Below are 26,911 nucleotides of genomic sequence, written 5' to 3'. Positions count from 1 at the left end.
CAAAGAGATTTAGATAGGTTAAGCGAATGGGCTAAGGTTTGGCAGATGGAATACAATGTCGGAAAATGTGAGGTCATCCACCTTGGGGGGAAAAAAAACAGTAAAAGGGAATATTATTTGAATGGGGAGAAATTACAACATGCTGTGGTGCAGAGGACCTGGGGGTCCTTGTGCATGAAAAGTTAGTTTGCAGGTGCAGCAGGTAATCAGGAAGGCGAATGGAATGTTGGCCTTCATTGCGAGAGGGATGGAGTACAAAAGCAGGGAGATCCTGCTGCAACTGTACAGGGTATTGGTGAGGCCGCACCTGGAGTACTGCGTGCAGTTTTGGTCACCTTACTTAAGGAAGGATATACTAGCTTTGGAGGGGGTACAGAGACGATTCACTAGGCTGATTCCGGAGATGAGGGGGTTACCTTATGATAGAAACATAGAAAATAAGTGCAGGAGTAGGTCATTCGGCCCTTCTAGCCTGCACCGCCATTCAATGAGTTCATGGCTGAACATGCAAATTCAGTACCCCCTTCCTGCTTTCTCGCCATACCTCTTGATCCCCCTAGTAGTAAGGACTTCATCTAACTCCCTTTTGAATATATTTAGTGAATTGGCCTCAACTACTTTCTGTGGTAGAGAATTCCACAAGTTCATCACTCTCTGGGTGAAGAGGTCCTAAATGGCTTACCCCTTATCCTTAGACTGTGACCCCTGGTTCTGGACTTCCCCAACATTGGGAACATTCTTCCTGCATCCAACCTGTCTAAACCCGTCAGAATTTTAAACGTTTCTATGAGGTCCCCTCTCATTCTTCTGAACTCCAGTGAATACAAGCCCAGTTGATCCAGTCTATCTTGATAGGTCAGTCTCACCATCCCGGTAATCAGTCTGATGAATCTTCACTGCACTCCCTCAATAGCAAGAATGTCCTTCCTCAAGTTAGGAGACCAAAACTGTACACAATACTCTAGGTGTGGCCTCACCAAGGCCCTGTACAACTGTAGCAACACCTCCGTGCCCCTGTACTCAAATCCCCTCGTTATGAAGGCCAACATGCCATTTGCTTTCTTAACCGCCTACTGTACCTGTATGCCAACCTTCAATTACTGATGTACCATGACACCCAGGTCTCGTTGCACCTCTCCTTTTCCTAATGATAGATTGAGTAGACTGGGTCTTTACTTGTTGGAGTTCAGAAGGATGAGGGGTGATCTTATAGAAACATTTAAAATAATGAAAGGGATAGACAGGATAGAGGCAGAGGGATAGACAGGATAGAGGCAGAGAGGTTGTTTCCACTGGTTGGGGAGACTAGAACTAGGGGGCACAGTCTCAAAATATGGGGGAGCCAATTTAAAACCGAGTTGAGAAGGAATTTCTTCTTCCAGAGGGTTGTGAATCTGTGGAATTCTCTGCCCAGGGAAGCAGTTGAGGCTAGCTCATTGAATGTATTCAAATCACAGATAGATAGATAGATTTTTAACCATTAAGGGTTATGGGGAGCGGGCGGGTAAATGGAGCTGAGTCCACGGCCAGATCAGCCATGATCTTGTTGAGGGGCTAGATGGCCTCCTACTGTTCCTAATTCTTATGTTCTTATGAACTAGACGAACCGTGGTCGTTTTGTGTCTAGCAATTCCGATCTAATTTCAGGATCCTGGATGGAATATGGCCCTACTGTGGGGCAGGAGAGCAAGATCTTGTGTCCTTTGCTTCCTTGTAGGCCCTCTTCAAACGGAATGCAATCGCAGAGCTCATCATATACCATTGACAATGGTCCAGTCAGTCCAGACTGGACAACATAGTTACGTTGCGAGGTATGGGGCACGAGTTGGATTAATGTGAAACGAGAGATAAAAGGGTAGAAAAATACTCTCCTGATGACTCAGTTGGCAAAACCATTAAAGCAAAGAAAGAGTTGCCTATGTATAGTTGCTTTCACGATGTCACGGCATCTCAAAGTGCTTTACAGCCAGTACTTTTGAAGTGTGGTCGCTGTTGTAATGTTGGAAACTTGGGGAAAAACAAACTCCCACAAACAGCAATAAGAACATAAGAAATATGAGCAGGAGTAAGCCATATGGTCCCTTGCGCCTGCTCCGCCATTTAATACGATCGTGGTGATCCGATCATGGACTCGGGTCCACTTCCCTGCCCGCTCCCCATAACCCCTTATCCCCTTATTGGTTTACAAACTGTCTATTTCTGTCTTAAATTTATTCAATATCCCAGCTTCCACAGCTCTCTGAGGCAGTGAATTCTACAGATTTACAACCTTCTGAGAGAAGAAATTCCTCCTCATCTCTGTTTTATATGGGCAGCCCCTTATTCTAAGATTATGCCCCCTAGTTCTAGTCTCCCCCATCAGCGGAAACATCCTCTCTACATCCACCTTGTCAAGCCCCCTCATAATCTTACACGTTTCGATAAGATCACCTCTCATTCTTCTGAATTCCAATGAGTTGAGGCCCAACCTACTCAACCTTTCCTCATAAGTCAACCCTCTCATGTGATAATGACAGATAATCTATTTTTGTGATGTTGGTTGATGGATAAATATTGGCCACTGGGGAGAGGTTTCCTGCTGTTCTTCGAAGTAGTGTCATGGGATCTTTTATGTCCACCTGAGAGGGCCTTAGATAAATGGTAACCTGGATTTTATGCTCAAGCCCCTGGTGTAGGACTTGAGCACACAAAACAACTCATATGCCATATGCAGCGGTTCAGGTACAGAACGAATCACGAGCTGGTGGATCAGTATTGTTGAAGCATGTATTTTGCCAGGAGGAGGCTCCTGCGTGTCCCTTGTCACTCTGCACACATTCCCTGTTTGCAGAAAGCGCTGAGTGTCTCTGTCACACAGTGTAACAAATAAACCATGCAAGAATGCACTGCCTGAAAGAGTGATTGAAGCAGATGCAATTCCTTTTAAAAAGGAATTGAATATTTACTGGGAAAGGAAAACAATGCCATCATCATTATCACAGGCAGTCCCTCAAAATCGAGGAAGATTTGCTTCCACTCAAAGTGAGTTCTCAGGTGACTGTACAGTCCAATACGGGAATCACAGGTGGGACAGACAGTGGTTGGAGGAAGGGGTGGGCGGGGAGTCTGGTTTGCCGCACGCTCATTCCGCTGCCTGCGCTTGTTTTCTGCATGCTTTTGGCGACGAGACTCGATGAAAACAATGCAGGGCTATGGTGAAAGAGCAGGGGAGTGGGACTAATCGTACAGCTCTTACACAGAGCCGGCACAGGCATGATGGGCCAAATGGCCATCTGTGCTTTGATTCTATAAGTACTGTGCATTCTTTTGGATAAATAATCGTACTGCAATCCTTGATGGAGGAATTTTAGTATAAATTATTCCGAGGCATAACACAGATTTTCACTTTCCAGTGCAATATTGCCGTGCATTATGTAAGGCTGGTAAATGTAATTTGTTCCATTTGTTGATTTATTTTCAATTCCTGTTTTATTATATTTTTCCCAATTATTTTTCATCCGATTGTTTCCTATTACTCTTTGTGTTAACTTCAGATTTAAATTTGATTCCTGTGCATGTGCTGAGATTCTGACTCTCCGCAGTAGCGGGGCAACACTTGGTTCCATCAGCCTTCAGCAAGGGAGGGGAAAAATCTGACAACAACATCTGGCATTTATAACACCTTTAATGTAGTAAAACATTCCAAGGCGCTTCACAGGAGCGTTATCAAAACAAAATTTGACCTTGACCACGAGATATTAGGACAGATGACAAGCTTCGTCCAAGAAAGGTAGGTTTTAAGGAGCGCTTTAAAGGAGGATAGAGGTGGAGAAATTTAGGGAGGGAATTCCAGAGCTTGGGGCACAGGCAACTGAAGGCACGGCTGCCACTGGTGAAGCGATTAAAATCAGGGATGCGTGAGAGGCCAGAATTGGAGGAGCACAGATATCTGTGGGTTGTAGGGCTGCAGGAGGTTACAGAGATATGGAGGGGCGAGGCTATGAAGGGATTTTAAAACAAGGATGAAAATTAAAAAAAACGAGGCGTTGCCTATTTCGGTCCGTGAGCACAGGGGTGTTAGGACACTGACATAGAGTTTTGGATGAGCTCAAGTTTATGGAAGGTGGAAGATGGGAGAGTGTTGGAATAGTCAAGCCTCAAAGTGATAAACGCATGGCTGCGGGTTTCAGCCGCAGGTGAACTGAGGCAGGAGTGGAGATGGGCTATGTTACGGACGTTGAAGTAAGCGATCTTGGTGATGGCGCGGATACGTGGCCGGAAGTTCACCTCGGGGGTCAAACACGTCCCGAGGTTCGGCCTCTGGATTCCCACTTATGATTGCTATCCAGTCATCCCAACTGAAAAACCATATGCATGGATGCTGGGTGAGGATGGTAACCGGCTCTGCTGTGATATTTCCATGGCCGAGTAGCCCGTCAATGCTCCCTCCTGAGGCTCACGTGAAGAATGACCGCACAGTAAGGTGATTGGCATCTGTGGAACTGTACTTAAACAAGAGGCAGCGACTGCCGAAAAAGAGTTGGTTTCTTATCTGGGTTGTTGGTGTTGTCCTGTCAGCATTTTGCTGCTGTTATTTTGGAAGATTTTGTTGCTACTTGTCCTCCATTAGAAATGTTGTGATTTCTCTCCCATTGCAAAGGTGCAAACAAATTGATAGTCTTGGGATAAGCATGCTGAACTGCAGCCCCCTTTTACATGGTGGTTTGTTTTGTGATGGGACCTTTTTGCTTCTTCCTATCCTGGGTACTTTTAAAAGTTTTACAAAGAAGCAGGGAATGTGAAATACATTTGTGTGTGCTTTTAGTACTATTTTTTGTACTCATTAAAATGAGGGATGTTTGTGCCGGGAAAGGAAATGTTTCCCTAGTTTGGGCCAGATTCACATGGGGGAAGAGTGAAACCGTGCCACAGAGAGCTGCACTCCGAAGCATTCCCACATTGTTGTCCGCTACTCCAACAATACATCTCAACCCCAACCTTGCAGCAGCAATGTGACATTTTTCCACTTATGCCGCCATGATGCTTGAGTGAGATTACCAATTTAGGGTCACTATATTTCTGGAACTGTACTTGTGAAGAGCTGTGATGCGACTGCTGAACATTTTGTGTTGCCAGGGGAGAAAGGATAAATTATTCCCATCAATTTTGGCTGGATATAAACCCATTTCTGAGGTCAGGGGAATGCTAACACCGATTGCACCAGCCAGCCTCAACGCTTGCAGACACTTCTGTTTCGAGCTCATCGATTGACACTTTCACGTCGATTTTTCCACAAAAGTCCTGATCTAATTTAAAATAACATCATATAAAATTCTGAAACCATAGCTAAAGACTAGCATCTGAGTGATTCATAAAATGCAAGAGACCGCAAATTCTGGAATGTGAAGTGACTTGCTGGAAATACACAGCAGGCCAGTCAGCATCTGAGCAAGGAAGATGGGTTAACGGTTGGGTGTGACCCTTCTTCGGCTCATCACTGCTGGTGAAGGACTGTTAATTCATCCATCTCGCCATCAGTTGCCGACTGATGTATATTCGCAGCAATGCCTGATTATTGTGTTAATGTTTCATAAGGTGCCGCATAGTAGACTTGTCGGGGACAAGTCGCAGAATGGATAGCAAGCTGGCTACAGAACAGTAAACCAAGGGAAGGGGTTAAGGGTAGCTGCTCAGACTGGTAAAAGGTGGGAAATGCTGTGCCACAAGGATCGGTGCTGGGACCACAGTTTGCTTAAAGGATTTGGACTCTGGAGTCGGATGTTCAATTTCAAAATTTGTGGTCGACACCAAATTGGGGGAAGGCATAGTTAATACTGAGGAAAACTGACAAAATACAAGAGGACATTAATAAACTTGCAGAATGAGGATGTAATCGGCAAGTTAAATACAATATAAATAATTGTGAGACGTTATATTTTGGTAGGAAGAATAAGGAGACTACATACTTCTTGGGGGGTGGGGGGGGGGGGGGGGGGTGGTGGTGAAGGGATAGAGAAAAAGTAAGAAAATAGGGTATGGTAGCAAAGTGGTTGTGTTACTGGACTAGTAATCCAGAGCCTGGACTAATGATCCGCGGTCTTAGTTACTTATTTAAATCTGGAATAAAAAGCTAGCATCGGTAATGGTAACCATGAAACTAATAGATTGTTGTAAAAACCCATCTGGTTCACTAATGTCCTTTTTAGGGAAGGAAATCTGCCGTCCTTACCCGGCCTGGCCTGTATGTGACTCCAAACCCACAGCAATGTGGATGAGTCTGACCTGCCCTCTGAAATGGACAGACCACCTGGCATCGACCTATGCACCTGACACGACAAAGGCACACGCAGCCCAGACGACCCTGCAACATCCTTCTCACTAACATCTGGGGACTTGTATCATAATTGGGAGACTCATCAAGTAATAGCCTGACACAGTCGTACTCCGAATCATACCTTTCAGCCAACGTCCCAGACTCCTCCATCAGCATCCCTGGGTGTGTACCGTCCCACTGGCAGGACAGACTGACCAGAGGTGGTTGCACTGTGGTGCACAGTCGGGAGGGATGGGGCCTGGTAGCAATGTTCCCTGTAACTTTTTCCAGCGCTGGTAGCCCCTTCAAAATATTGTGCGTGCACGATTTTTGCATTGAAAAGTTGGCTGGGTGTGATCCCTTGAGCAGTGTGTGGCCGCAAAGCTTAAAGGGAACTTAGCCTGGGAGTCCTCAACATTGACACCAGACCCCATGAAGTCTCGTGGCTTCAAGTCTAACATAGGCAAGGAAACCTCCTGCTGATTACCACCTACCACCCTCCCTCAGCTGATGAATCAATACCCCTCCATGTTGAACACCACTTGGAAGAAGCACTGAGAGTAGCAAGGGCACAGAATGTACTCTGGGTGGGGGACTTCAATGTCCATCACCAAAAGTGGCTCGGTAACACCACTACTGACTGAGTTGGCGAGTCCTGAAGGACCTAGCTGCCAGACTGGGCCTGTGGCAGGTCGTGAGAGAACCAACACGAGGAAAAAAATTTGCTTGACCTCGTTCTCACCAATCTACCTGTTGCAGATGCATCTGTCCACGACAGTATTGAAAGGTGTGACCACCACACAGTCCTTGTGGAGGCGAAGTCACATTTTCACACTTCGTGTTGTGCGGCACTACCACATGCTGAATGGGAGAGATTCAGAACAGATCTAGCAGCTCAAAACTGGGCATCCATGAGGTGCCATGGGTCATCAGTAGCAGCAGAATTGTATTCTACCAAAATCTGTAACCTCGTGGCCCAGCATATCCCTCACTCGACCATTACCATCAAGCCAGGGGACCAACCCTGGTTCAATGAGGAGTGTAGTAGAGCATGCCAGGAGCAGCACCAGGCGTACCTAAAAATGACGCCAACCTGGGAGACCTGCAAAACAACTACATGCATGCTAAACAGCGGAAGCAGCATGCTCTTGACAGAGCTAAGCGATCCCACAATGAACGGATCCGATCAAAGTTCTGCATTCTTGCCACATTCAGTCGTGAATGGTGGTGGACAGTCAAACAACTAACAGGAGGAGGACTCTCCACGCACATCCCCATCCTCAATGGTGGCAGAGCCCAGCATGTGAGAGCAAAAGACAAGGCTGAAACTTTTTGGTCTTCAGCCAAAAGTGCTGAGTGATTTATTCATCTCTGCCTCCTTCTGAGATCCCCACCATCACAGAATATGATCGTTAGCCAATGCGATTCGCTCCACGTGATATTGAGAAAACAGTTGAATGTACTGGATGCAGCAAAGGCTATGATCCCCAACAACATCACAGCTGTCGTCCTGAAGATTTGTTTTCCAGAACTAGCTGCGCTTCATTCATCAGCAAAGTGCTATCAAGCAGCACTTACCAATAACCTGCTCACCGATGTTCAGTTTGGGTTCCGCCAGGACCACTCTGCTCCAGACCTCATTACAGCCTTGGTCCAAACAAGGACTAAAGAGCTGAATTCTGGAGGTGAGGTGAGAGTGACTGCCCTTGACATCAAGGCAGCATTTGACCGAGTGTGGCATCAAAGAGCCCCAGTAAATTGAAGTCAATGGGACTCTGAGGGGAAAAACTCTCCACTGGCTGGAGTCATTACTAGCGCAAAGGAAGGTGGTTGCTGGAGGCCAATTATCACAGCCCCAGGACATTGCTGCAGGAGTTTCTCAGGGCAATGTCCTAGGCCCAACCATTTTCAGCTGCTTCATCAATGATCTTCCCTCCATCATAAAGTCAGAAGTGGGGATGTTCGCTGATGATGAACAGTGTTCAGTTCCATTCGCCGCTCCTCGGATAATGAAAATCCAATTTGTTTAGGAAAATGTGGAACTCGCTACCACATAGAGTAGTTGCATCACAACAGGGATCATACAGCAAGTTTCAGTCCTTCACAAGCTGAACATTAGATCATACAGTCGGTCCCAGTACACTACGCAGCGAACATCAGAGCAGGGAAGCATGCAGCAGGTCTGGCATGCCCTGCCTGAAAAGGTGTTGGTAGCAGATTCAGTGGTAAATTTCAAAAAGAAATTGGATATAGCCTTAAAGAGAAATCATTTGTAGGGCTATGTGGAAAGAGCAGGGGGGGACTACTTGGAGAACTCTTTCAAAAATCCAGCACAGCTACGATGGGCCAAATGGCGGCCTCCTGTGCTGTCAGATTTTGAAGCCCATAAAGAAAAAATTTGTTGGGGCGGCTTGGTTCTTCCCAACACAGTGATGGTAGTTGTCCCAGGCCATATTCTTGCATTTTCTAATGGTCGGTGGCAAAGATGGGAAAAACAAATTTTGTTGAGAAAAACTTTGGTTTTCCTCATTGGCACTGTAGTTCAGGAATGAGCCATAAAAAGAGTGCAACAAAGGTTCACCAGACTGATTCCTGGGATGGAGGGATTGTCCTATGAGGAGAGATTGAGTAGACTAGGCATATATACAGTTTAGAAGAATGAGAGATGATCTCATTGAAACATACAACATTCTTACAGGGTAGCTGCAGGGAGGGCGTTTCCCTCAGACGGTGGGGAATCTTTGGAATTTACCCCAGAGGGCTGTGGAGGCTCAGTCGTCCAGTATATTCAAGACACAGATCGATAGATTTTTGAATATTAAGGGAGTCAGGGATATGGGGATAGTGTAGGAAAGTGGAGTTGAGGTAGAAGATCAGCCATGATCTTATTGAATAGCGGAGCAGGCTCGAGGGGCCGAATGGCCGCCGACTCCTAATTCTAATATTATAAATATCTACTTTCATCCCATAGTGGGTGGGAGTTTGCAGTTGCTCTCAATGTTTCTAGGTTGAGATGTTAAGATCTGCCACTGCCTCTATTCTTGATTTGCTCTCCAGCTTCCTCGTCCTCAGTGTGCAGCTGCTGGATGTGGGTGAGGATAGGATTGCTTGTAATGCTCCCTATGGTTGAACAGGCCCCCAAAGGTCATTATCTAGGCTTGCACATGGGAAATGGTCACTTGAGCAAAGTTTAGAAATGGGGGGGGCAACACACGGAGCTACGCCTTAACCTGAGTCAAGGACTTCAGAAATGGAGGAGAGAAACTTTGGTGGGGAAGAGTACGGTTCTTGACGTTCAGGACCAGAAGGCCAAACTTTCAAAACTTGACAACCAGAAATAAATTATATTTTGGCAGCCATACATTTTGGATATATCTGTACTACAAAATAAGGTGACATTTTTACTAACTCCAATAATTAAGCCAAGCAACAATTTTTGGAACCGAGCCGAGTCAATCCGTGTGAGCTCTTGCTTATTTGTTTCTGACTACTTTAAATGTTCTAATTTTATTACTTCTTTTCTTCACTCTGATTCTCTCATTTATTCTGTCTCAATCTTTCTCTCCCTATGTCTCTGGCATTCCCTCACTGCTTCCTTGTTTTCTGCATTTCCCCAGTCCCTCACTTGCTTTCTAATAACATAAGAAATAGGAGCAGGGGTCGGCCATTTGGCCCCTGGAGCCTGCTCCGCCATTCAATAAGATCATGGCTGATCTGATCATGGACTCAGTTCCATTTCCCTGCCTACTCCCACTCCAGAGCACAAAAATCCAGCTGACACTCCAGTGCAGTACTGAGGGAGTGCTGCACTGTAGGCGGTGCTGTCTTTTGGATGAGACATTAAACCTCAGGTGGATGTAAAAGATCCCTTGGCACTATTTCCAAGAAGAACAGGGGAGTTATCCCCGGTGTCCTAGGCCATTATTTATCCCTCAATCGACATCACTAAAAATAGATTATCTGGTTATTATCACATTGCTGTTTGTGGGAGCTTGCAGTGCGCAAATTGGCTGCTGCGTTTCCTACATTACAATGGCGACTGCATTTCAAAAATACTTCATCAGTTGTAAAGTGCTTTAGGATTTCCGGCAGTCATGAAAAGTGCTAAATAAATTCAAGTCTTTTTTTCTTTTCTATGTATTAATGTTGTACTGCAAGTTGGCAACATTTTGTTAGCAACAAGGCGTTAAACCCATGTAATACAATTTTATCCTGGTCTGCATTTGGGATGGTCAATTTTTCCGGTGAAATTTATTTCTACTCATTTCAGTGCATTAGTCCTGTGTTGTATTGATGGGATGCCTTGATCACAACACAGATTTTATTCTACCTAAATTAGTTTGAAATATACCCTTACTAGTGGATTATTTTGTATTGTGTCCTCGAATACTGCTTGTTGAAACTTATTTGTGTGGGTCCAAAGTCGATATTTCATATACAGGCAACCCTCGATTATCCGGGTCCCTCGGGGATTGGGCTCTGCCGGGTAAACGATTTCTCCGTTAGAGCAATTGACATTCTAAAGTTAAAACCCGATCCCTTCCCGGGCTGAAAGGACTCCGAGCGCACCGGCCCGATCCCTTCACGGGCTGAAAGGAGGGAGAGAGAAAACGGGTAATTATAGACCGGTTAGCCTGACATCAGTAATGGGGAAAATGTTGGAATCAATTATTGAGGATGAAATAGCAGCGCATTTGGAAAGTAGTGACAGGATGGATTTATGAAAGGGAAATCATGCTTGACAAATCTTCTGGAATTTTTTGAGGATGTAACTAGTAGAGTGGATAGGGGAGAACCAGTGGATGTGTATTTGGACTTTCAGAAGGCCTTTGACAAGGTCCCACACAAGAAATTGGTGTGCAAAATCAAAGCACATGGTATTGGGGGTAATGTACTGACGTGGATAGAGAACTGGTTGGCAGACAGGAAGCAGAGAGTCGGGATAAACGGGTCCTTTTCGGAAAGGGAGGCAGTGACTAGTGGGGTGTCGTAGGGCTCAGTGCTGGGACCCCAGCTCTTTACAATATACATTAATGATTTGGATGAAGGAATTGAATGTAATATCTCCAAGTTTGCAGATGACACTAAACTGGGTGGCGGTGTGAGCTGTGAGGAGGATGCTAAGAGGCTGCAGGGTGATTTGGACAGGTTAGGTGAGTGGGCAAATGCATGGCAGATGCAGCATAATGTGGATAAATGTGAGGTTATCCACTTTGGCGGCCAGAACACAAAGGCAGAATATTATCTGAATGGTGGCAGATTAGGAAAAGGAGAGGTGCAATGAGACCTGGGTGTCATGGTTCATCAGTCATTGAAAGTTGACATGTAGGTACAGCAGGCGGTGAAGAAGGCAAATGGCATGTTGGCCTTCAAAGCTAGGGGATTTGAGTATAGGAGCAGGGAGTTCTTACTGCAGTTGTATTGGGCCTTGGTGAGGCCTCACCTGGAATATTGTGTTCAGTTTTGGTCTCCTAATCTGAGGAAGGACGTTCTTGCTATTGAGGGAGTGCAGCGAAGGTTCACCAGACTGACGTATGAGGAGAGACTGGATCAACTGGGCCTTTATACACTGGAGTTAAGAAGGATGAGAGGGGATCTCATAGAAACGTATAAGATTCTGACGGGACGGGACAGGTTAGATGCGGGAAGAATGTTCCCAATGTTGGGCAAGTCCAGAACCAGGAGACACAGTCTTAGGATAAGGGGTAGGCCATTTAGGACCGAGATGAGGAGATACTTCTTCACTCAGAGTTGTTAACCTGTGGAATTCCCTACCACAGAGAGTTGTTGATGCCAGTTCATTGGATATATTCAAGAGGGAGTTAGATATGGCCCTTACGGCTAAAAGGATCAAGGGGTATGGAGAGAAAGCAGGAAAGGGGTACTGAGGTGAATGGTCAGCCATGATCTTATTGAATGGTGGTGAAGGCTCGAAGGGACGAATGGCCTACTGCTGCACCTATTTTCTATGTTTCTATGAAAGGACCCCGATGTCAGCGGCCCGATGCCTTCCCGGTCCGAAATTTAAAATCCCGTTACAATAGTTTCCCGTTGGATCCATGTGCGGATAATCGAGAATTGCCTATATAATCAAATGTATGCTTATCGGGTGTTCTACTAGGGTAGGGTAGCATAGTAGTTATGTTACAGAACTAGTAATCCAGAGGCCTGGGCTGATGACCTGCAGATGTGAGTTCAAATCCCACCACGGCAATAAATCTGCAATAAAAAGTTAGTGTCAGTAATGGTGACCATGAAACTACTGGATTGTTGTAAAACCCATCTGGTTCACTAATGTCCTTTTGGGGGAGGAAATTTTCCGCCCTTACCCAGTCTGACCCGTATGCAACTCCAGACGCACAGCAATGTGGTTGACTATCAGCTGCCCTCTGAAATGGCCCAGCGAGCCACTCAATTGTATCAAACCGCTACAAAGAAATATACTCACTGTGGGAGTACCTTCACTACACGGCGGCTCACCACCGCCTTCTCGAGGGCAATTAGGGATGGGCAATAAATGCTCGCCTTGCCAGCGACACCCACCTGTAATGAATTAAAAAAAACTTCATAAACTTGTAATTTTTAAACCTGATATTTTGTCCACCCAGGCTCAAGTGAAATACTGCATATAAAGCCACAGAGACCTCTAAATAAAAAGTTCCATATACCCTGTGTCTTATTTTAATTCTCCTTTCCACTTCAGGCTTTCACTGAATCCACAGGATGTCGGACAGCGATGGCAGCAACTTCACCGATGATGAGAGCTCCCGCAGCAGCGAGGCAGAGGAGCAAGAGGAAAATGAGGTATTTGAGACTGCGCAAATCTCCACAGGACCGGAACCAATGTCCTAGGGGGAGTGTTTGCTAGTGCTGTTGGGGAGGAGTTAAACTAATATGGCAGGGGGATGGGAACCAATGCAGGGAGACAGAGGGAGACAAAAGGGAGGCAGAGGCAGGAGACGGGGGGGGGGGGTGGGGGGGCAGAGAGGCCCGGGGCGGGGAACAGGAAGGGCCACTGTGCGGCAGAATTCTAAAAGGACAAAGGGTGTTAAAAAAACAAGCCTGAAGGCTTTGTGTCTTAATGCAAGGAGTATTCGCAATAAGGTGGATGAATTAACTGTGCAAATAGATGTTAACAAATATGATGTGATTGGGATTACAGAGACGTGGCTCCAGGATGATCAGGGCTGGGAACTCAACATCCAGGGGTATTCAACATTCAGGAAGGATAGAATAAAAGGAAAAGGAGGTGGGGTAGCATTGCTGGTTAAAGAGGAGATTAATGCAATAGTTAGGAAAGACATTAGCTTGGATGATGTGGAATCTATATGGGTAGAGCTGCAGAACATCAAAGGGCAAAAAACATTAGTGGGAGTTGTGTACAGACCTCCAAACAGTAGTAGGGATGTTGGGGAGGGCATCAAACAGGAAATTAGGGGTGCATGCAATAAAGGTGCAGCAGTTATAATGGGTGACTTTAATATGCACACAGATTGGGCTAGCCAAACTGGAAGCAATACGGTGGAGGAGGATTTCCTGGAGTGCATAAGGGATGGTTTTCTAGACCAATATGTCGAGGAACCAACTAGGGGGGAGGCCATCTTAGACTGGGTGTGGTGTAATGAGAGAGGACTAATTAGCAATCTCATTGTGCGAGGCCCCTTGGGGAAGAGTGACCATAATATGGTGGAATTCTGCATTAGGATGGAGAATGATAGTTAATTCAGAGACCATGGTCCAGAACTTAACGAAGGGTAACTTTGAAGGTATGAGGCGTGAATTGGCTAGGATAGATTGGCGAATGATACTTAAGGGGTTGACTATGGATGGGCAATGGCAGATATTTAGAGACCGCATGGATGAATTACAACAATTGTACATTCCTGTCTGGCGTAAAAATAAAAAAGGGAAGGTGGCTCAACCGTGGCTATCTAGGGAAATCAGGGATAGTATTAAAGCCAAGGAAGTGGCATACAAATTGGCCAGAAATATCAGCGAACCTGGGGACTGGGAGAAATTTAGAACTCAGCAGAGGAGGACAAAGGGTTTGATTAGGGCAGGGAAAATGGAGTACGAGAAGAAGCTTGCAGGTAACATTAAGGCGGATTGCAAAAGTTTCTATAGGTATGTAAAGAGAAAAGGTTAGTAAAGACAAACGTAGGTCCCCTGCAGTCAGAATCAGGGGAAGTCATAATGGGGAACAAAGAAATGGCAGACCAATTGAACAAGTACTTTGGTTCAGTATTCACCTAAGGAGGACACAAACAACCTTCCGGATATAAAAGGGGTCAGAGGGTCTAGTAAGGAGGAGGAACTGAGGGAAATCTTTATTAGTCGGGAAATTGTGTTGGGGAAATTGATGGGATTGAAGGCCGATAAATCCCCAGGGCCTGATGGACTGCATCCCAGAGTACTTAAGGAGGTGGCCTTGGAAATAGCGGATGCATTGACAGTCATTTTCCAACATTCCATTGACTCTGGATCAGTTCCTATCGAGTGGAGGGTAGCCAATGTAACCCCACTTTTTAAAAAAAAAGGAGGGAGAGAGAAAACAGGGAGTTATAGACCGGTCAGCCTGACCTCAGTAGTGGGTAAAATGATGGAATCAATTATTAAGGATGTCATAGCAGCGCATTTGGAAAATGGTGACATGATAGGTCCAAGTCAGCATGGATTTGTGAAGGGGAAATCATGCTTGACAAATCTTCTGGAATTTTTTGAGGATGTTTCCAGTAAAGTGGACAAAGGAGAACCAGTTGATGTGGTATATTTGGACTTTCAGAAGGCTTTCGACAAGGTCCCACACAGGAGATTAATGTGCAAAGTTAAAGCACATGGGATTGGGGGTAGTGTGCTGACGTGGATTGAGAACTGGTTGTCAGACAGGAAGCAAAGAGTAGGAGTAAATGGGTACTTTTCAGAATGGCAGGCAGTGACTAGTGGGGTACCTTATTGTACATTGTACATTAATGATTTAGACGAGGGGATTAAATGTAGTATCTCCAAATTTGCGGATGACACTAAGTTGGGTGGCAGTGTGAGCTGCGAGGAGGATGCTATGAGGCTGCAGAGTGACTTGGATAGGTTAGGTGAGTGGGCAAATGCATGGCAGATGAAGTATAATGTGGATAAATGTGAGGTTATCCACTTTGGTGGTAAAAACAGAGAGACAGACTATTATCTGAATGGTGACAGATTAGGAAAAGGGAAGGTGCAACGAGACCTGGGTGTCATGGTACATCAGTCATTGAAGGTTGGCATGCAGGTACAGCAGGCGGTTAAGAAAGCAAATGGCATGTTGGCCTTCATAGCGAGGGGATTTGAGTACAGGGGCAGGGAGGTGTTGCTACAGTTGTACAGGGCCTTGGTGAGGCCACACCTGGAGTATTGTGTACAATTTTGGTCTCCTAACTTGAGGAAGGACATTCTTGCTATTGAGGGAGTGCAGCGAAGATTCACCAGACTGATTCCCGGGACTGACATATCAAGAAAGACTGGATCAACTGGGCTTGTATTCACTGGAGTTCAGAAGAATGAGAGGAGACCTCATAGAAACGTTTAAAATTCTGACGGGTTTAGACAGATTGGATGCAGGAAGAATGTTCCCAATGTTGGGGAAGTCCAGAACCAGGGGTCACAGTCTAAGGATAAGGAGTAAGCCATTTAGGACCGAGATGAGGAGAGACTTCTTCACCCAGAGAGTGGTGAACCTGTGGAATTCTCTGCCACAGAAAGTGGTTGGGGCCAATTCACTAAATATATTCAAAAGGGAGTTAGATGAAGTCCTTACTACTCGGGGGATCAAGGGGTGTGGCGAGAAAGCAGGAAGGGGGTACTGAAGTTTCATGTTCAGCCATGAACTCATTGAATGGCGGTGCAGGCTAGAAGGGCTGAATGGCCTGCTCCTGCACCTATTTTCTATGTTTCTATTGGGTTTATTTGTATTTGGGGAAAGTGCGATTGTTACTATTCTTGACTAAATATGCCCCCACTCCCCTCCCCGCCCCCCCCCCCCCCAGCGGTCGTATGTGTAACTGGAGTTGAACTCTGGTTTATGAACCTTTGGGGCGCACACATGCTGCTGTATTGGTTAGCATCCTCCACAGACTAGCAGAATTCATGGATTATCTCTGGTCTCAAGTACGGGTGTAATGTTTAGCTGCTAACCTTTGATGTGTCACTTTAAGGTTAATACTGGAAGACTCCGACAGCTATTTCAGTTGATAGCTACTTATAAATTGCTCACATCAATTTGAGGTCAACAAATTACTTGCGTTTCAGGCTCCAAGTAAATGTTTTGCTCTTTTGTAAGTGTGTTTTTGCACCGGTTGCAAAGTATAATGTGTGATTGACAGGAGCTCGACAAAATAATTATGTAAAGGGTGCCATTATATACAAACAAATTCAATGAAAAGTTATTTTAACTTGTGACATTGGAGCTTGTAGTCGCCTAAATCCACTCATCCTCTTCCCCTCCCCCCCCTCCCCTCCCCTAAATTCCATGATATGCAGTATTTGGTGGAGTGTTGTGGATTGTGATTTGGCCTCGGCAACCTGTGCATGTTGATGCATTTTCATCGTGGAGAGTCTAACCTGCCTCCAGTTCAACATCAGCAAAATCAGAGCTGTCCATTTTAGCTCCAGTCACCTCCCTCACGCTCCCAAGTTGATTTTGTGAGTTGCAGCATTCCATCCTGAGCTTAGCTCCCGTGTCTCATATGTTGCCAAGGCTTCATTCTTCTGCTTCTGAGACATTTCCTACTTACACCCTAACTCTTCCCCATCACTGTGAAATCCTAATCATGTCTACATCATCTCAAGAACAGACATCTCACTGCCTCCGCCCTTCAGAAGCTGCAATTAATTAAGAATTCCGTGTCCTGTCCCACACAAAGTTCTCCATGCTCCTCAATCCGTTGTATTTCCATGATCTGGTTCCCTTTCCCCCAGTGAATGAAAAAAATCTAAAACTCAACTGCCCGTGTCCTAACTTGCACCCAGTCCCGCTCACCCACCATCCCTCGCTGACCTACATTGGCTTCCGGTTAAGTCACGCCTTGATTTCAAAATTCTCATCCTTATTTTCAAATCCCCCCATGGCCTCGCCCCTCCCTATCTCTGTAATCTCCTCCAGCCCCACAACCCCCCGAGATGTCTGTGCTCCTCTAATTCTGTCCTCTTGAGTATCCCTGATTATAATCGCTCAACCATCAGTGGCTGTGCCTTCTGTTACTCTGGAACTCCCTCCCTAAACCTCTCCGCCTCTTTCCTCATTCAAGACACTCCTTAAAACCTACCTCTTCCCTGTGCTAATTTCTCCTTCTTGGTCTCGGTGTCAAATTTTCATTGCGTAATCTCCTGTGAAGCGCCTTGGGATGTTTCACTATGTTAAAGGCGCTTTATAAATACAAGTTGTTTATTCTCACCTTCGAATACCAGAATTGCCTTGTCTCCCCCTGACTGGCGCAATCTTCAGCTTAACATTGGCATCGTCACTCTCTGCTCCCCTGACTGCAGATTACTGCTTTTCCATTGCTATCTCCACTCCATCATCAGAGGTCACTCATGTCCTCTAGAATTCTACCCCTAAACCCCTCCAACTTTCTACCAGCCTCTCTGCCTTCAAAAACCCTCCTTAAAATCCCATCTGCAACTCGAGTCTCTTTCTGTGTTCCACTTTAAAAAAAGAATCTTCCCTTTCCTGCTCTGAAACACTGAGTGCTTTTAGAATAGAATTGGTTATAGTTCGAGTGTAATGCAGCTCAAAATCCCTCTCTAAATATAACTCAAGTTTGGAAGGACAGGATCTACAATTATAGTGTTTATCACACGCACAGAAATCTTAATGGCTGGTTATTCTACTGCAGCATATACATGAGTTTCTCCAGTTTGATTAAGACTGTATGTTAGGGAACTGAATTTCAGAAGGTTTTCAAGGATTGCATCGACTGCAAGCAGAGAAGTAGGTTATTTGAGCCAGCTGGCCTTTGCTGGATTTTATACACCACACGAACCTTCGCCCACTCTAACTACCTCTGCCTACCCTGCCCCTGAATCCTTCTATTCCCTACTCAAGTGTGCATCAAGCCTTCCCTTAAATGCATCAGTACTATCTGCTCGAACCGCATTCTTAACATTCTCTGTGTAAAGAACGTAGGAGCTATAACATTCAGCCCTGTTCTGCCAGTCAATGAGATCATGGCTGATCTGCGACCGAACTCCACATACCTGCTTTGGCACATATCCCTTAATACCAGCATCAATTGACGTTTGTGGAAGAGAGTTCCAAACCTCCACCACCCTTTGAGTGTAGAAGTGTTTCCTAATTTCACTCCTGAAAAGTCTGCCCCCTCGTCTGAGAATCCCCAACCAGCGGAAATAGTTCCTCTCTCTCTACCCTATCTGTTCCTCTTAATACCTTGAAAATTTCGATCAGATCACCCCATAACCATCTAAATTCTAGGAAATACAACCCTGATTGGTGTAATCGCTCCTCGAAATTTAACCCTTGTAAATCTGGTAAACCTACGCTGCACTCCCTCCAAGGCCAATACATCTTTCCTAAGATGTGGTGCCCAGAATTGCTCACAGTACTCCAGGTGTGGTTTATCCAGAGGTTTGTATAGATGCAGTATAACTTCTACCTCTTTGTATTCTAGTCCGCTAGATATAAAGGCCTGCATTCCATTCGTCTTTTTGATTATTTTCTGTACCTGTTCATGATATTTTAATCTATGTACCTGGATCTCCACGGTTTATAACTTTTCACCATTTAGAAAATGCCCTGTTCTATCCATTTTAGGTCCAAAGTGGATGACCTCACCTTTGCCGACATTGAAATCCATATGCCAAAGTTTTGCCCATTCGCTTAATCTATTAATATCCTTTTGTAATTTTATGATTTCATCTACACTACCTACAATGCCACCTATCTTTGTCATCGGCAAATTTAGATATGTGATCCTAAATTCCTCTTAAATTCTTTATTTGGTATGTTAGTGGCTATCTTATATTTATGCGCTCTTGTTCTGGTCCCATCCACAAGTGAAAACAGTTTCTGCACATCCCTCCTATCGGATTCCTTCATAGTTTAATGGACCTCTAGCAGCTCTCCTTCGTCTTTTATTTCCCCCAGAGTGGTCTGCTCATTCTTCCTTGGTAGTTGCTTCCAATGTTCCCTTGCTAACGTTTTTTTACCCACACGGGCCCTTTTATATCTGCTGCGTGCCCGCGGTTGTGCCGCATCTCTTCCAGCGGCTGGTGAGCGGCCTGCAAGGGTCCACGCGATCGAACGGTTGTTGCATCCCCTCGATTCTGATAAAGGAATGTTGACTGATTCCATTTTGACTCTTAATTTGGCCAGGGTTTTGCCCGCCATTAATCTTGTCTGTGTGCTTTGCTGCAGGAGGAAGAGCAAGCCAGTCGGGGTGGCAGCGAGAAAGCGGAGGGCGAAGGCGAGGGCGAGTTAGAGGAAGAGGCAGAAGAAGCTGATGAGGAAGAGGAGGAGGAGGAGGAAGAGGAGGAAGAAGAAGAGTATGACGAGGAAGAAGATGATGACCGACCCAAGAAGAAACCCCGACACGGAGGATTCATCTTGGATGAAGCTGGTACTGAAGTTGATTTATATTTTTATACAGTTCTATCCCTGGATGTGGAGTGTTGATCATCTTGCATCATTATAGAGCCGCGTAAATTCTGATCTGCATGTTTGTAATATTGTAGAATATCTCTTCGGTTTTGTGATCTTTATTTTGTTAAAATATTGCCACATTTTCTTGAGGAAATGCCACGTGTTTTAACAGGTTTTTGCTTCAGGTTAGGGTTATTGTGATGGGACAGAACAGTTTGTTGGTTTTAAATGTCTTGTTTTAAACTTGTTAAACCTTGTGCTTGAGATTTGCTATTTAACTAAACCCCTAGAATTAATTACATGGTATAATAACTCTTCAGAATGCATTCACTAGAATTTGCACCATTTCCCAGTAAGCTTCCTACTGAAATACTGCTGATGTGTAAAAAGATCATCCTTATTTAGAATCCCAGATAGAATCACAGAAATTTACTGCACAGAAGAAGGCTGTTCAGCCCATCATGTCCGTGCCATCCCACTTTCCAGCTCTTGATCCGTAGCCTTGCAGGTTATTTGATTGTTGATGGGGCAGAACATAATTATAGATGAGAAGAGATGCATTTTATTTCAGTGAGCCTGTTATGCTATCAGATTTGTGTCGACTTAAAACTGTTTTGACTTCACGTCAACACACTGCCGTGTGAAGCACAGAGTGCAGTTTGCCCAGCGAGCATTGCCAGGAGCTCATCTTGTGCTGCTTTGGCTTCACACCAACTGCAGTCTGACTGCAGTTAAGAATATAAGAAATAGGAGCAGGAGTCGGCCATTTGGCCCCTCGAGCCTGCTCCGCCATTCAATAAGATCATGGCTGATCTAATCTTGGCCTCAATTCCATCCCCATAACCTTTTCGTTCAAAAATCTGTCTATCTCCACCTTAAATATATTCAGTGACCAGCCTCCACAGCTCTCTGGGGCAGAGAATTCCACAGGTTCATGACCCTCTGGAAGAATAAATTCCTCCTCATCTCCGTTTTAAATGGGCGACCCTTTATTCTGAAACTATGCCCCCGAGTTCTAGATTCCCCCATGAGGGGAAACATCCTCTCTGCATTTACTATATCCAGCCCCCTCAGAATCTTATATGTTTCAAGTTGTGTGCAAAGTGAAATTTCAACGGTTCTCACAGCCCATTCAAATCTTTTTAATGTTAAGGCGTTGACAAGGCAGTCCATGCTCTTCTAGCATTAAATTTCAGCTACCATTTGGATGGCTGTGAGCAGAGCTCCGTATCTGCGTGAAAGCGCACAGCGTTGCTGTAGAATTTGCTGACAGAACTTCAGTCGCCGCCCCCCCGACGCAATGCTCCATTGGCAGATGTGATTTGGAAGTGAGACCGATATTTTTACTTTTAAAACTGCGTGGCTTAAAATGGTTACTCTCCAATGATCCGTGCAACGGATACCACTGCCGTGCCCATGAGAAATGCCCACGAGAATCATTCTCGGTGATGACGTTGATCACCAACATTATTAAGGTTATTAATATTAAGGCTTGAACATTTGCTTTTGAAAGGTAATTAATGGCCAATTGAATATCAAACAAATTGAACTCTTTCTTTTTAAAGATGTGGACGATGAGTATGAGGATGAAGATCAGTGGGAGGATGGAGCAGAGGACATCCTTGAGAAAGGTTTGTCGAGTGCTAACATTACCTACTTTGCAATGGCAATATATATAACTTGGTGCAAATGTGGCTTTAGCCATCTCTTCTGGATTGTTCCTTGTTGGAACACTGCAAGTTATTTAACAAAATGTGTCAGATGATTGCTCTTTCACCTTGTGTTCCCACTACATATAGTACTGAAAATGTAATAATTGGGGAGATTGTCTCTTTCATCACTTGGTCAAATAATAGGTTCACAAGTTAGACCTTGATTTCATTAATAATGTTGCTGGTATCCATATATTAATAACCTACATAGTTATACGTATGTTAAAAATATACAGGTAGAAGTGTTTGTCAGAATCCAGTTAATCACATTATTCACAGGCACAGTAACTCAATTCATGTGCTAGTGTTTCTGGGTTAGGCTCACCAGCTATGACTTTAGATGGCAACCAGTTGATCTCCGCAAGCATCGTTCATGGGCAAGAATTTTTTTTAAAGTTCTTCACCTGTGCCTCTGCTTCTATCCCACTCCCTCTCTGTGTCTCTGCCTCCCTCTTTGTCTTCCACACTTGCGCTCTCTTTCTCTCTCTCTCTCTCTCTCTTTCTCTCTCTCTCTTCCCCACCCCCCCTCTCTCCCCTCTCTCCCTTTGCCTTTCACCTACTTTCTCTCATTTCTTTCTCTCTCTCTCTACGTCTCTCCTTCCATCTATCTACTCTGTCCAAGTCTCCCATTCTCTGTGCCACTCCTGCGTTTCTTTTTGCTAGTTATTCCATGAGCTGCTGTAAAATGTGGGTGTGAGAGAAAATGGGGGCTGGCAATAGGAGGGAACCAGTGGACTCGACTGAGCCAGGTCGTCTGTCTGGCACTGTCATGGTGAATTAAGAGTCGTGGCATTTTTCCGTACTAGCATATTTGGGAGTTGCTACAGTACTCGTGGGAGAGAAACGAGAAGTCTGAGTGGTGATGCTATTTGCAGATGATGAATATTGGGGTCGGGAGAGCGGCGATGCTTTCTTTCAGATGAAACATTCAACTGAGGTCCTGTCTGCCTGTTCCGGTGAATGCAAAAGCTGTAGTGGGGCAGTGATTGGATTGCTAATCTGCAAGGATATGATCAAACGGAGCGAAAGGGATCCATACCTATCCTGTGAAAAATTATATATAAACCTAACTAGCTGTGTAATTATTCTCAATTGTGCAACACCGCAGTCAGCTTGAGGTCAGCAAGCAGATTAGTCTGGTTTTAAGGATCACGAGTTGGTGAGTTGACCGTATTGAGCTGGATTAAAGGACTGAATCATGTTGGCTTCATCTGTGGTCTTGCATGTTATTACATCCTGTCAAATTATTGGTTTAACATTTATGTTTGCTTCCTTTTTGTTATTGTGTAAGGGACAACTGAACCCAAGAACAACACACTTCAAAAGAAGTGTCTCCCCTTTTATTAATTTCTGTACACTCATTTATATAATGAGCCTGTATTTGTTCCGACATGTGTTACTAGTGTAATGTGCGTATAAATATTTTATCTTGGTATCTAAGGCCAGGCCTAAATTAGCCAGTACAGTGAAAGTACCCCTTTTTTTAAAAATCAACATTTTTGATTCTGAAGTTTTTATTAAAAAAAAACAAATCCAAGTTGCCACTTTTGCTAACTTATTGCAAGTACCAAATTAAGATACCAGCAAAATTTCCACTAATGTGGTACATTCTACATTATCTATACAATGTGTACACCCATCTCCCCTGTGCTCTCTGACCTACATTGGTTCCCAGTTAAGAAAGGCCTCGATTTTAAAGTTCTCATCTTTGTTTTCAATCCCCCCATGGCCTCGCCCCTCCCTATCTCTGCAATCTCGCTAGACCTCTGCGCTCCACCTGTTCTGGCCTTTTGAATACCCCCGATTTTAATCGCTCCACCATCGGTGGCCATGTCTTCAGCTGCCAAGGTCCTAAGCTCTGGAATTCCCTCCCTAAATAGCTCTACCTCCACTTCTCGTTCCTCCTTTAAGACGTTCCTTAAAACCTTCCCCTTCGACCAAGATTTTGGCCGTCAGCCCTAACATCTTGTATGGCTCGGTCAAATTGTGTTTTTTTTTTATAACACTCCTGTGAAGCGTCTTGGGCCTTTTTTTAATATTAAAGGTGCTTTATAAATATAAGTTGTTGCATAGAATTAGAGAATTTACAGCACAAGAACAGGCCACTTGGCCCAAAAAGTCTCTGTGGTGTTTATTCTTCCCACCCTATCACCATATCCTTTTATTCATCGATGGCAATATATTAAGTTTCCTTGCAATGTAAAATGGCATAAAATTCAGGACTGTAGAAGCAACTTCATCGCAATTTGTTTTCTGCAAAAAGAAAAGCCATTGCCTCCGCATTCCTTTGTTTCTCTCGCAGTGACTGTGGGAAGCAGTCGTGTGTGCAGAAATAAAAACATAAAATGCTGGAAATACTCAGCAGATAAGGCAGTATCTGTGGAGAGAGAAACAGAGTTAACGTTTCAGTTCGATGATCCTTGTGCCGAAATCTGGCTCCAACCAATCCTGCAGTGTTCTGTTTCCCTACTAACCTCGATGGCTAGGGACCAAGCAGCGCAGCACTCCAGGGGTCTTGAACAGCCGGCTTGCTGGCTTTTCAATACAAAAACTGCGCATGTACGGTATTTTGAATGGCCTGCACAGCCCCTTAAAAGGGTCGTGCGGCACCAAAAGAAATCAGAGGGAATACTTGCTCTGAAAGTCTAGCTTTTGATCCTGCTTAATTCCTGGTAGAAAATGTCCGAGTGCGGACAGGATCAGTCTCAGCTATGCAATCCAAAACTCTGCTGCCCGTATCCTCGCACCAATTCCCGTTCACCCGTCATCGCTGACCTACATTGGCTCCCTGTCCAGCAACGCCTTGAATTTAACATCCTCATCCTTGTGTTCGAATCCTTTTATGGCCTCGCCCCACCTTGTCGCTGTAACCTCCTCCAACCCTCCAAGAACTCTGCATTCCTCCAATGTGCATCTTCTGCCATGTCCCAACATTGGCAGCCTTGCCTTCAGCCATCTAGGCCCTAAGCTCTGGAATTCCCTCCCCAAAACTCTCTGCCTCTCTCCTCCTTTAAGATGCTTCTTAAAACCTACCTCTTTCACCTGTCTGTCTGTGGCTTGGTGTCAAATTTTGTTTGTTGCCGCTCCGGTGAAGCACCTTGGGACATTTTACTCGGATAAAAGGGGCTATATAAATTCAGGTTGCTGCACTCATGGTCAGTTAGCACACTGACACATGCGGTGCTGATTTGGATATGAAGGATGACCACTTGGTTGAGTTAGCAGATGGCTCTTAGAACTTGTTGGACCAAACCCCAACTAGAGTACGCACCTTCAGGGAAGGAGGGGAGAAACGTGGGGCAGGGCAGAAAGCCGTACTACTTTCCCTAATGATCTCAGTGATTTTCAACTTAGAAAAATGATTTTTCTATCACCTTGTGTTTGATCGAAGATATTTTCGATGAGTTGAATGGGTCCAGTGAGCCACGGAGGAACAAATACAGGCATGTAAATAAGAATCAAACATGCAGAGAAACTGAAAGCAAGATTAAAAGTTTAGGATTTTTTGAAATAGTTTTAAAAAAATTAATAATTTTCCTTGCCCTTCTGCTTCTATGCCTTATTTTCTAAATTGTTGTCCTTGCCGTATAAGCTTACCACAATGAGAGGAACACTCAGAATATATCCCCACTCCTTTCATAATTGACTTCAGCTTCTATATTTTGAGCTGTCTTGCACTAACAATAATTCTGTACAATAATTTTTTTTTCTGTCAGGCAGGAATAAGAATTGCAGTAATACACCGCAATTATCCCATACATGGGCTGTTCAGATGCATGCAAATGAAAATATTTGGTACTACTGGTAGTGTGTATTTTTTTAAAAACACAAATATTCATGGAACAATATGTAGGACCTGGTCTGATCCTATTCTAAGGAGGTAGTTGTGGTGATCTCCGGATATCTGATGAACACCCAATGCAAGATAATTCAGTTGGAGCATCAAAAGCTGCCTTTTTTTAAAGTGTACCTTCGCAGGAAATGATGAACTTGAAACATCACTGTGTGATATCCACTGTTCAAAAAACTTAACACAGTCACATAAAATCCCTGTCTTTGCTATTTTAATATCATTTAAAATGAACAGATTATAATAGCAGGCAAAGAAACCACATGGTAACTGATACTACACAGTGCAATTTCAAGGCATAAAATGGATGACATCTTTTCCACTTGTATTGGTGTACTTTTGCAGTTGAATTTCTTGCTATACATTTAGTTATATAGGCCTAAAACTAGACAGCTTTCATATTTCTAGTCCAAAAAAACATATATCCTATAAATTGTATTTCTCAATCTCGCACTCTAGTACCTTTTATGTCTCCATGTGTGGGTCAGCAATTTGGAGTCAAGTTGGTGCAGAGACATACCATGCAAAGCTGCTCGGAGGCAGGCTCTACCAAATGACCCTGTCAGAGCCGTTACCAAATCAGTGCGTAAAATAGTTATATTTCCATTAAAAAAATCTTACAAACACCATGCACTTGCTCCTGTGTGCAAACCCCACTGTTAGCTCGATTTTTGGTCCCCCTGTTCTGTCAACGTTTGCCGTTGCTAATTGCTACGTCAGTGTTTCCAATTCAGTTTTGCTGCGTCAGCTGCAGGCTTTGGCCAGTAGGTGGCTCTGGGTCAAGTCTTTGAAAACACTTCCCGACTCTGGAGCCGTCTTGTGTGTGTGTATATATTATATATTTAAAAAAAGCTAATGTTAATCAACTAATTGGTCATTGCCATGTGCTGGAAAAAATTATATTCCATGTCAGGAAGGCACAAAGGCTTGCACTTGTTGATAAAACCACCAGAGACTACACGTTGATGTGTGTTGGTGGAGTACCAGGTGTTCTCACTGGGTAACACTGCAGCTATCGATCCAAGTAGAACAAGATTCCAATCACCATGCTCAAGCAGATTCATTGGGGATGTTTTTTGAAAACCAAGTACGTTTTGTTTTAATCGGGCCTGGGTTTAATCAAAGTGAAAGAGTGAGAGAGCGCTCTCTCTTTGAAAACATACCGTTTTGCCTGTGAGAATTTTTTTCATTTTGGTTTTAATACATCATACATACCTGCATATGTGCCATGTTTTAATTTTTATCCTTACATTTTTTTTTGTTCCCCATTCATCATGTGATTGATTTTGGTGGTATTGTTTGGCTCTTTACTGTGTTGCCTTGTGAACAGAAGAAATTGAAGGTACGTGCACGATTCTGCATATTGTTTTAGAGCTTAGTATATATTGGTCTGTGGGTCATAATTATTCAGGGCTTTGAAATTGCAC

General features: G+C 44.4%; 1 protein-coding gene across 2 annotated transcripts in view; it reads left to right on the top strand.

Moving 5' to 3' along the window:
• supt5h (SPT5 homolog, DSIF elongation factor subunit) overlaps positions 1–26,911 on the top strand; it is a 95,033-nt gene that overhangs the window by 5,933 nt on the left and 62,189 nt on the right. The window contains exons 2-5 of one of the 2 annotated variants that reach the window (XM_070867934.1): positions 12,996–13,096; positions 19,698–19,899; positions 21,488–21,553; positions 26,815–26,826. In XM_070867934.1, coding sequence (XP_070724035.1) covers positions 13,016–13,096; positions 19,698–19,899; positions 21,488–21,553; positions 26,815–26,826 — 361 coding nt within the window. In that variant the 5' untranslated portion in view covers positions 12,996–13,015. The remainder of the gene's footprint in view (positions 1–12,995; positions 13,097–19,697; positions 19,900–21,487; positions 21,554–26,814; positions 26,827–26,911) is intronic. The other variant, XM_070867935.1, reaches the window with a different exon arrangement.

Source organism: Pristiophorus japonicus, chromosome 26 (assembly GCF_044704955.1).
Source record: "Pristiophorus japonicus isolate sPriJap1 chromosome 26, sPriJap1.hap1, whole genome shotgun sequence".
Taxonomy (NCBI): Eukaryota; Metazoa; Chordata; class Chondrichthyes; family Pristiophoridae; genus Pristiophorus; species Pristiophorus japonicus.
This window is presented reverse-complemented; position numbering and strand designations above follow the sequence as displayed.